This window comes from Triplophysa rosa, linkage group LG17 (assembly GCF_024868665.1).
Source record: "Triplophysa rosa linkage group LG17, Trosa_1v2, whole genome shotgun sequence".
NCBI classification, from domain to species: domain Eukaryota; kingdom Metazoa; phylum Chordata; class Actinopteri; order Cypriniformes; family Nemacheilidae; genus Triplophysa; species Triplophysa rosa.
In genome coordinates, this window is record NC_079906.1 from 20,140,742 (window position 1) to 20,152,979 (window position 12,238).

Below are 12,238 nucleotides of genomic sequence, written 5' to 3' on the forward strand. Positions count from 1 at the left end.
GTTTGCTTAAATTGAATATTGAACATTTTCCGTTGTTGTTTCAACATGACTGTTTCCAGATGTGATAATCTTGGGAGACAGCACAAGGGGTCTATGTAAAAGCAATTAACTTGAGGGTGAAAAGTCACTGATTTGGTTTTAAAATTGCAGAATAGCATCACAGATCGATAGTCTTCAAACACACAACTGCTTTACTACACAACTTAACCAGTCAGTCCCAGAGGACAAAATCCCCAGCCCTCTGTATGTACAAGAGGTGATTGCCTCTTTGACACCATAATGCTGTGCTGTTATATCACACAGAACATCATGAACATCTGTTTGAGAAACGCTCCTGATGAGACTAATAAACTTACACACAAAACATATTGTTGTTGATATTCTACAACAGGTGGAGCAGGTCACGTTATCCAAAAATGCAAAAATGCCAACCTGATCTCACAGGAATTCGTAACTATTTTACGAGGTGGCTAAAGGGCGCTCGCATAAAAACGATAACTGTAACTATAACTATATTTGCGTCCACACCAGCGGACAATAACAATAACTTCACTAAAATTATTGTAGATCAGCTAAACATTTGAGACCTACCAGAGACGGTTTAACAGTGTTTTATCGTTCACTAACTAGAAAAATCTTTATCGTTATCGTTATAGTTGTGAGGTGAACCCTGTTATTCTCCTAAAAACTTATTTTTTATAGCTACAGTTACCGTTATAATGTGAACGGCCTTTATTCATATGAATTTGCATGTTGTGAATCGTACAACAACGTACGAGTACTAGAAAAAGCAATACTGAAGCCCCACCCCTAACCGTGGCGCAAAAGCAAATCGTACTAAAATGTATGAATGAGATTGTACGAACTAGCCAAAAGTAGCCACATTGTAAAATAGTTACCTTTTTGCCGTGAAATTGTGTTAAAAATGCTGAATTTTAGACATTCTTATCTTAGTTGTACATCGACCATCATCCCACAGAATCCATTCAAGAATATCGCAGTATAATATGTGCATGTCAAAATCCCAGAGAAGCTGATAGCAGGTAACATACACTCACCTAAAGGATTATTAGGAACACCTGTTCAATTTCTCATTAATGCAATTATCTAATCAACCAATCACATGGCAGTTGCTTCAATGCATTTAGGGGTGTGGTCCTGGTCAAGACAATCTCCTGAACTCCAAACTGAATGTCAGAATGGGAAAGAAAGGTGATTTAAGCAATTTTGAGCGTGGCATGGTTGTTGGTGCCAGACGGGCCGGTCTGAGTATTTCACAATCTGCTCAGTTACTGGGATTTTCACGCACAACCATTTCTAGGGTTTACAAAGAATGGTGTGAAAAGGGAAAAACATCCAGTATGCGGCAGTCCTGTGGGCGAAAATGCCTTGTTGATGCTAGAGGTCAGAGGAGAATGGGCCGACTGATTCAAGCTGATAGAAGAGCAACTTTGACTGAAATAACCACTCGTTACAACCGAGGTATGCAGCAAAGCATTTGTGAAGCCACAACACGCACAACCTTGAGGCAGATGGGCTACAACAGCAGAAGACCCCACCGGGTACCACTCATCTCCACTACAAATAGGAAAAAGAGGCTACAATTTGCACGAGCTCACCAAAATTGGACAGTTGAAGACTGGAAAAATGTTGCCTGGTCTGATGAGTCTCGATTTCTGTTGAGACATTCAAATGGTAGAGTCAGAATTTGGCGTAAACAGAATGAGAACATGGATCCATCATGCCTTGTTACCACTGTGCAGGCTGGTGGTGGTGGTGTAATGGTGTGGGGGATGTTTTCTTGGCACACTTTAGGCCCCTTAGTGCCAATTGGGCATCGTTTAAATGCCACGGCCTACCTGAGCATTGTTTCTGACCATGTCCATCCCTTTATGACCACCATGTACCCATCCTCTAATGGCTACTTCCAGCAGGATAATGCACCATGTCACAAAGCTCGAATCATTTCAAATTGGTTTCTTGAACATGACAATGAGTTCACTGTACTAGAATGGCCCCCACAGTCACCAGATCTCAACCCGATAGAACATCTTTGGGATGTGGTGGAACGGGAGCTTCGTGCCCTGGATGTGCATCCCACAAATCTCCATCAACTGCAAGATGCTATCCTATCAATATGGGCCAACATTTCTAAAGAATGCTTTCAGCACCTTGTTGAATCAATGCCACGTAGAATTAAGGCAGTTCTGAAGGCGAAAGGGGGTCAAACACCGTATTAGTATGGTGTTCCTAATAATCCTTTAGGTGAGTGTATATGTCCAGTGTGTGTACACGTGAGAGTCTGTGTGTTACGCATGAGCGCTTCTCACACGGGCAGAATGATGTATTGCTGAGGAGCACTAGAATACTAATACTCCTCTCCTGCTGTTTGCAGGTCAAACTGAAATATTATGACTATTATGTTACTATACTGATACGTTTACATAATGCATAAAAATATATGATTCCGTTTAAAAGCAGATTGTGGTCATTAACACTAATGTGAATCACATTATCACCCTTCAGCCGCTGGTGAGAAGTACATCGTACAGGTGCAGCATCATATTTATATATCCGGACATAAGATGTGGCACAGATGGCGCAAGGGTTGGATGCAAGAAACAATTACATTTGTTTACATTAAATCTATGAATGAGTCTGGTTATGTTTGGAATGGAGTACTGGCACATGCACAGTGTGTAATGTACTCTGCCTGCCACCTTCTAAATAGCATTTGAAACGTATACAGTTTGCAAAGACAGAGATTTCAAAGAGTACTACGCTACACTGTTGACCTCACTCCATTTCATGCTTACCAAATAACAAGTCAAAATAAAATGTTATTTCAGTACTTCTGCCATCTCATTTGTGAAAATAAAAGGTTAATTCATGCACATTGCATTGTGGGATATCACACAGTGCACTCTGGTTGTGTACTGTAAGCAAATGTGCGAACATACCACCAAAATAATATTGGAATGGCCTAGTCCTCTGTAGTTCACAATACTGAATGATCCTCATTTCGCCACATACATCTGTGTGGGTTTTCATCTACCCAACAACAACTCAACAAATAGCATCATATCTGGCTGTAAAGTTACCAGGAAACACACACACAAAAGATGACTAAGCTTCATCTATCCTCCTCCTCCTCTCAAGCGTAGTGACAGTGTCCCACTCTCCATTCAGCAATCTGAGAGACGTCACTGTATCAGTGGGCAGAGGACTCACATCATATCTGCTTCTCTAAAGTTTGCCATTGACATGATATAAAAGAAATGACAATTATTTCATCGTTTACTCACCCTTGTGTCATTCCAAACCTGTATGATTTTCTTTTTTCTGTAGAACACAAAAGAAGATATTTTGAAGGATGTTGGTAACCAAACAATACTGGCTCCCGCTGACTTTAACTGGACACAAAATGACTTTGTTTGTGTTACACAGATGAAAAAGTCATATACAGGTTTGGAATGACTTAATGGTAAATAAATGTTTCTTTTTGGGTGAACAAAGCAGAACAACACACTGAGCAAATACTGTAAAGTGCTTTAAAAAGATGTAGGAATATGACTGGAAAAAATCTCAGATTTCTATCAGAAAACATCACAGTCGGGTGCACATTCTACAATTCACGTGATCCAAAATGTGTGGCAGATTTCCTGTGAAAAGTTTTTATCTCAGTGGTTTTCAATAGATTTAATATTGCATTGAGCATCAATAAATGTTTGCACCATTTATAATAGTTGTATGTAAGTCCCTCAATTATTGTAAATGTTCAAACTTGGTTCTCAGCATCGTATGGAAAGAAACATAATATGCAGTAAACGAAGGATATTTCATAAATACTTGGCAACCTCACCACTAAGGGACAAAGCAGCACAAACTATCACAATACATAAAACAGTCATTCATCAAGGAAGCTACACACCACAATAAAAACCAAGGAAATGTAAACTTTTGTTCAGTTATAATTTTGTGAAATATGTGTTACCTTTACGTGAAACAGCTTAATCAAGGCAACACAAAACAAAAAAAGACAATTTTGTCATTCCTCTTGTTTTATGACAAATATTTTGCGGATTCTGAAAATGAAGGCAAACATTCACTCGAGCTGTACTGCAGGCACTGATTACGGTGTCAATAAGACCTCAAATAATGAAGAAAAACTCTTCAAAAGGGAAAAACTAACTTCCCGGCTTCTTTACAATTCAAATAAATGCTCGCCAGGCACAGAAAACACCTCAGTGTACAGAAGTCATTGCTGCTGCATATTTAAAGCATCAAGCTGCAGATATAAAAGGAATGGACTTACCCAAGCGTTGTCATGGTTACAATGGTGTACCAGAAGGAGGCTGGGATGCTAGTGAAGTTGGTTCCCTTGGTGCCTTTCTCAGCATAGAACATGACGGTTGCAAATATGATGATGGCCATGGTGAGAGAAAACAGGAGGAAGCCCAGCTCGGAAGCACAGCTCTTCAAAGTGTAACCCAAGATCCTCAAACCCTGAGAGTGACGTGAGAATTTGAAGATTCGGAAGACGCGGAAGACCCTCAGCGTCACGAACGCTCCGCTCACGTCCTCGTTTTCAGGCATAACCAGGCCGATATAATAGGGCATGATGGCGACGACATCGATGACGCTCATGACCGAGCGCATGAACTTGCAGCGGCTGGGTGCGGCGAAAAGCCTCATCAGGTACTCGAAGGTGAAGATGAGCACGCACGCCGTGTCCATGCAGAAGAACGCCAGAGAGTACTTTTCGCCGCACGGCAACTCTTTCTTGCTGCCTTTGATGGGCCTGCAGGGAACCGTCTCCACCACGTTCGCTATGACCGACACTGCGATGAAGAAACCTGTGACGTAGTAGAAAACCAGAGCCATGGTGCTCGTGTGAGGGTTCTCAAAGGCGCGCCACAAACGCTCTCGGCGAGTGCTGTCTGGCGGGAGCGGGGCGTCCGTCGCATTCTCGGCCTCCGTGTCCTCTGCCAGACGTTCCTGGTTTTCCTTCTTTCGGTCCCGGTACTCTTCCATGCAGCAGTCTCCGATAATGTCCGGCACAATGCCGTAAAAAGCCAGCTCCTCGTCGAAGGCCTGAATGCACTCTTGTCGAGGGTAATGCAACTTGCCCGTACGGTAGAAGTTCAAAATGTGGCGAAACATCTCTGGGTCCCTGTCGAAGAAATATTCCTGAGTGTCCTCGTTGAAGAAAAATTCCTTTTCCGAGCTTCCGAGCAGTGTGTCGGGATAGCGGTCCAGCGTGTTTTTCCACGTCTGAAAACGAAGACCGCTCACATTTACGAAAAGAATCTCGTCGTTGCGGCTCTTTTTTTCCACAGGTGGTTTGGGCATGATTTTCGTGGCTAGAGGAAGCCAGCCAACTGCAGCCGCCCTGGCAAAGGGCAGCCATGTTGCCACTCCGGCGGCCATCTTTATGTTGGTTGCTTAACCTTAAATATACTTAAATATACCAATATGGAAAATGCCTGGCGGCCCTGAGCAGTTTTGCATAAGAAGAACGTAAAGGTATTTCCACATCCGAGCTGAGGGTCTCAGCGGCCGAATTAGTTAGTTTAAATAAGTCAGCTTGTCTGTCCATTTATTATGCTAGGAGGAAATCCTGTGAGGTAAATGGAAAGAGGTGAATGTTTTCATGGTCAATATCTCAAGTAAAACTCCTGTCCATTTATCAAAAATGATCCTGAAATTAACCATGAAAATTGACAAATTCACGACTCGCTGCTGTGGATTGTATCTGCAGGATGTGGTTGTTGCATGAAACAGTTCAGCCATGTAAAGGGTTAACTCTCTTAGCCATCGCTTGCACGCTCGGACAGAGAATACTGATTTGTTGCGGCGCTGTGCTCTTTTAAATTTTTATTAGTCTGGGATGATTCTTTCTGAAGTTAGCAAGAGCAAGAGGCTATTTCTCCTCTGGTGTGTTTATTCTTTCTGTTGCATTTGTGCTTCGTTGTTTTTGTGCCGCATTTCTGGTTGGATTATAAGATTGCTCCTTCTCTTTCTTTCTCTCCCTCCTTGAGCTTTAGGTAACTGCTCGATTTCATAAGAGGCAGAGAAGGTTTTTGCACAGAGATCTCAGAATCATAGAAGCCTTGTTTCCTTGCATGGACGTTCCTTCATGCACCTGTCCTGAAACAAGACAACAACATCCTGGATGAAGCGCAGTTCTGATGTCCGAGAGAGACAAGGGTAGTAATAGTAAAGGTTTTTGCCCCACTTTTAAAGCTTTAAAGTCACTTTCGTGATATTTCTTATGAGCAAAAATAATTTGTGCCTTCAACTTTGTGAGAAATGTACTATTCATTCATATAAAATTAACAAAAATGCTATAAATTGTTTAACATATTCTTGCACAGAGAAATGCGTTAAATGTATTTAACACCGAAATAATAAATTACATTGCTTTTTAGATTGTTGATTTGCTTTTATGTGATCAATAAGACACAATCAATAAGAAACAAATAGTCAATAGATAAAGTGTTTACCTAGTTCTTAACCAGCAACTCCCTGTTGCATCCAAATATCTAAACAACCTTCCAATAAGAACTCAAAAACAGCTAAAAAAACTTTCTAGTGAGACACATCATAAAGGTTCTAGCAGAGGACAGGTGACCCAACCCAGTCCCAACATAATGCATGTCCAGAACAACATGCTCCCACAATCAAAAATCAATAACGCATTACTCTACACCTCCTGCACCACACGCAAGAACGCACCCATAGAAAATCAACAGCAAATTGCGTTTAAATACACAAGGTTTCGTTTTCCACAAAAGCAGCTTTACTCCAAAACACATCATGCAACTTATTTGTTTTTTTTCAACACAAGACGAACACAAGCATAAAGGCACCCTTCTCGCTTTTCTTCAAGTCCACGTCCCTTAAGTACCTCTCAAAATGAGTGCCATCTCTAAATAAAATGACAAAAAAGTGCCAAAGCACTCCATTACGAAGTTACGAGGACATGCGGCTTTGCCTCAAGAGTGATGATCTATATTTAAAAATGTTGGTTACCTCTGAGCAGGGCTGAGATAGAAGAGAAGATGAAGAATCCAACGTGAACGAAAGCAGATGAAAGAACAAAAAAGGAAGGAACCAGCAGCCGCTCTGCAGCAGTCCAGGCATATCGCATGCGACCGTAATGCCTAGCGCTTGCCTCTCTCTCTCTCTCTCTCTCTCCCTCTCTCTCTCCTCCGCTACTCTGTTGCATTCGTGCGCTGCCTCTCTCTCTTCCGTGCTCACTCATTTGCTTGCTCTACCTACTCACTCTCTCTACCTCGCTCTCTCTCTCTCTCTCTCTACACTTATACACATCCATTTAAAGCTTAATATCTCTTGCAAATGCATCCATCCTACAATGGGTCAAAGAGAAAGAGATCAGGGCTCAGGTTTCAGTCAACCTGAAAATAATGTAACACTGAATCTATTCACGCTCTTTGTTGCATCTTACCGCATTCACACATGCACTGCATCCTCTCCTCTTTCAACAAACCGTTTCAAGTTGCTCCACCTCTCTCGACAGTGGGAGCAGCACATGATGAATGTAATTTTTATTACAGTGTCGCTCAATCGTGTTTGAACGTGTTGGGGTGTTACTCTTACCAAAGGCAGCCTGTGACGTAAATTAGCGGAGGTAACTCCCCAGAACTGTTGAAGGGATGATGGATGTGGCACAGAAGATGGATGCAGCACATTGACGAAGATGATGGCCTGCTCTGGGAGACAAAGTGAAGTTTATATTAGTAAATAGATTGATATTAATCGGTCTGGCTGATGATTGGCCAAATACAAAATCCCCAATGAAATATCTTTAGATTTTTATAGCTTTCATGCGTTCCCTGCAGCTTGTGTGTTTTTCTGGTATAATATACCCCCAAAACCTAAATCTAAGCATGAAATGCCAAAAAACATCTGCAGATTCCATCTAGACCCATCAATGACCAAAACATAATGAAAAATCTACTTTTTAATTTTTAATTTTTTTTAAATAAATGTGTATTACCAAAACGACAATGAGATGAACTGCTGAAATCAAATCTCCATTCCTCATCAACAGCGGCCATTGAACAAACTGTATCGGTTCTAGCACTAGTTTACATTCGCAAGCTGTACTTTATCCTACACATTGAATTATTCATGTGGACAAAGGCTGAATTCAGCAGACTGACAATCATTCATTTAGCATTTATAACGACTGCACTTTCCACTGCTGTCTAGGACCTTTACTCCGGATGTATCAGACACATGCCGGCAACTGGGGGTCCGGGTCCCAAAAGGCTTGTTGAGTTCCACCTAAAATAGAGAGATTTGATTACTGCTGTATTTATATCTGTCGTGTTTACCCTGTGGAATTAACCATTTGATGAAATAACACACTCGTCGTGTATACTGTACACACACACGCACACAAACATTGTCTCGCTTCAATTATAGAGCAGGCATTGAGTTTCTTAGGGAGGGGTCACATCAGGGACAGGAATTAACAAGACGTGTAAGACGGAGTTGTCAGTTTAGTTAAAATATCTTAACATGCAAACTTGCAAAGGCAGCTTTAATGATAATTTAATAATTCTTATAATGTGTAAAATGAATAAATTGCTTAAATTTGATGTATAATGTTTTCCAAATTTACAGTCTCGTTTGCCATGTCAATCCTTTAGAATAAACTTTAATATCACTTGTTGAAAATGAAAAATTTTTTGGGTAGCTCCAAATCTTACTTCATGGAAGAAACAGTGGCCTCTGTAATTCCCATTGATAGACTTTTTAGTAGAATTGAACTTTGGGTGTTTTCAGAGTGTAACGATCGAATATCGTGTTTTGGTTGAGGTTCGAATAAACAGAATGTTGACATGAGGATCTCCAGCACAGTGAAACAGAGTACAGTAAGCCAAAATGATAGCAGAATTTACTGCCTGCTCCAAAAGTCAATGGCTGAGTTACAATTACAATCTACAAGGAAACCGGAGTAAAAATAGGCCAGCCATGACAGAGATAAATTCAGTTTAAAAAAGGAAACAACACTGTATGTTATTGTGTGTCACATTTCATGCAATCAACCTAATAGTGGTCAATAAGGAAGATTCATGAAGTGAAATCAGGAGGGGTGTTACATGGGTTCTTTTAGGCTGATTGAAACCTAGACATGCAGCTGCATTCTGGATCATTTGCAAGGGCTTGACTGCATTGGTTGGATGGCCGGCCAGTAGAGAATTGAAGTAGTCCAGTCTTGATATGACCAGAGCTTGGACTTGCAGCTGAGAGGCATGCTCCGACAGGAACGGCCTGATTTTCCTGATGCTGTAGCACATACCTGCAAGTTCGAGAGGTTGCTGCGATGTGGGAGGTGAATTTCAACTGGTCGACAAACATCACCCCCAGGTTCCTTGTAGACTTGGTGGTTGTTATAGTTGAGGATTCGAGCTGAATGGTAAGTTCAGTGGTGTTCAATTGATGGGTGGGTCGATATAACCAGGAGTTCTGTCTTGGAGAGGTTGAGTTGTAGGTGATGCTCTTTCATCCAAGAAGAGATGTCCAGAAGGAAGTCTTGAAAGTAATTTAATAAACGTTAAACAAATTAAACATGAACAAAATACAGATAATCAACTGTTACAACTCGGATTGCTAAATATTAAATCTCTCTGTAATAAAGCACTTTTTGTTAACGATATGATAACAGATCATAAAATAGACATGCTCTGTTTGACAGAAACATGGCTAAAACCAGATGATTATATTATTTTAAATGAATCTGTCCCCCAAGATTATTATTATAAACATGAGCCTCGGCTAAAAGGCAGAGGGGGAGGTGTCGCAGAACTTTACAATAACTCTTTTAGCATTTCCCAGAAGTCTAACTCTAAATACAATTCTTTTGAAGTCATGGTACTTCATGTTTCAACACCTAATACTAAGGATAAAACATTTTTAAAATTAATTCTAGCTATTGTATATAGGCCTCCAGGGCACCACACAGATTTTATTAAAGAATTTGGTGGGTTCTTATCAGAACTAGTACTGGCCGCAGATAGAGTCCTTGTCGTTGGTGACTTTAACATCCATGTACATAACGATACAGATGGCTTTCAAAGACACTCTTAACTCCATGGGCATTAGTCAACATGTGTCAGGACCCACTCACCTTCGTAATCATACTTTGTACTTTAGATTTAATACTGTATTACGGTATAAATGTGGACAACGTTAAAATCCTTCAGCAGAGTGAAGACATTTCGGATCATTATCTGGTATTATGTTTGCTTCACTGGCCTATGGCTGCAAATAAAACTCCTTGTTACAAATATGGTAGAACAATAACTACCAAAGATGCGTTTCTCGATAATCTGCCTGAATTGTCTCAAATCTCTAGCATGAGAAATAACGTTGAAGATCTTGACATTACCATTGAAAATTTTAACTCCACCTTCTCGGTAACGCTATAGACACAGTTGCTCCTCTGCATTTAAAGAAGATTAAAAATGGCAGCCCCACACCGTGGTATAATGAACACACTCAGGCTCTAAAGAAAGCGGCCCGAAAAATGGAGCGCAACTTTAAGAAAACTAAAATAGAGGTATTTCGTACAGCATGGAAGGATAGTATTCGAAAATATAGGAAAGCCCTAAAAACTTCTAGATCGGCCTACTTTTCATCACTAATAGAAGAAAACCAGCACAACCCTAGGTTTTTATTTAACAACGTGGCTAAATTAACAAAAAATAAATCATCAGCGACTTCAGATTCTGGATATCAGCATAACAGTGATGAATTTATGAACTACTTCACAAATAAAATCCAAGATATTAGAGAAAAAATTATAACAATGCAACCAGAAGTGAAACCCACTGAACAAACTAACTACAGCACCCTTAAGGAGAAATTGCAATTATTTTCTACCGTAGATCACGATGAACTGTCTAAAATCATTAGATCATCTAAATCAACAACATGCATGCTATACCCTATACCTACAAATCTACTCAAAGAGATGCTCCCAGAAATTACAGATCCTCTTCTTGGTATTATTAACTCATCTCTGACATTAGGACATGTGCCTAAAGCATATAAGGTGGCTGTTATAAGGCCTCTTGTCAAAAAACCCCAACTCGACCCTAGAGAACTAGGGAACTACAGGCCTGTATCGAATCTACCTTTCATATCTAAAGTTCTGGAAAAAGTAGTTTCAACTCAATTATGCTCCTTCCTCCAAAGGAATGACATCAATGAAGAATTCCAGTCTGGATTTAGAGCATGTCACAGTACAGAGACTGCTTTGATCAGAGTTACAAATGATCTGCTATTGGTTATTGGTGCTGCTAGACCTTAGTGCTGCATTCGACACCGTTGACCACAGCACACTCCTACATAGACTCGAAAATTATGTCAGCATTAAGGGAATAGCTTTGAAATGGTTTAAATCTTATTTATCTGACCGTTTTCAATTTGTAGCAATAAACAATGAGGTGTCACGCAAATCGCAAGTCCAGTACGGTGTACCACAGGGCTCAGTCTTAGGGCCTCTGCTCTTCGAATTATTCGCGCTACCTCTAGGAGATATAATAAAGCGACACGGAGTTAGCTTTCACTGTTATGCTGATGATACTCAACTTTATATTTCCTCAAAGCCTCATGAAACACAGCAGTTCCATCAAATAATGGAATGCATAGGTGATATAAAAAACTGGATGAGTAACAACTTTTTATTACTAAACTCGGACAAAACAGAAGGGCAATTCCGTGAAAATGTCAACCTTACCGTGAAAAAATAAAGTTTTTACCAGCGGTTTTCACTATGGTAATAGCACAGATTTTAACATTTGGTGGTTCTAAATACCCATGTGAGATCTCTCTTCAAATTTGTAAAGCACATGATTTTTCATAGTCAGGTAAGTGCCATTTTCAGGATCGTCACATCCATAACGCAACATATTCCTCATAAATGGACACATGAAAATTAATATAAAGTAACTATTTTATGTTCTATAAAGAGGCATCCCTTCTCCATTCATTGGGTATTATTGCTTCAGGATTGTGCATTTTATTTTATAGAAATCCTACAAAGTTTATCGTCTCCCAAAAACCGCGTCCTTTTTTGTCACATCCATAACGCATGTTTATTTCCCTTTTTTAAATGGAAATTTTTTTCATAGACTGACATTTTTTGATGTTTAGACTCTGTCAACAAGGGTTCAGTAAAATATAAACAGATGGTTCAATA

At 40.2% G+C, this 12,238-nt stretch overlaps 1 protein-coding gene across 2 annotated transcripts in view; it reads right to left on the reverse strand.

Annotated features, from left to right (window-relative positions):
- The window catches only part of kcnd1 (potassium voltage-gated channel, Shal-related subfamily, member 1), a 47,607-nt gene extending 40,145 nt beyond the window's left edge, over window positions 1–7,462 (reverse strand). Inside the window, exons 1-2 of one of the 2 annotated variants that reach the window (XM_057357439.1) lie at window positions 7,036–7,462; window positions 4,316–6,145 (exon numbers count right to left, since the gene is read on the reverse strand). In XM_057357439.1, coding sequence (XP_057213422.1) covers window positions 4,316–5,430 — 1,115 coding nt within the window. In that variant the 5' untranslated portion in view covers window positions 5,431–6,145; window positions 7,036–7,462. Of the gene's footprint in view, window positions 1–4,315; window positions 6,151–7,035 lie in introns of both variants that reach the window. The other variant, XM_057357438.1, reaches the window with a different exon arrangement.
- Window positions 7,463–12,238: the final 4,776 nt, after the last annotated feature.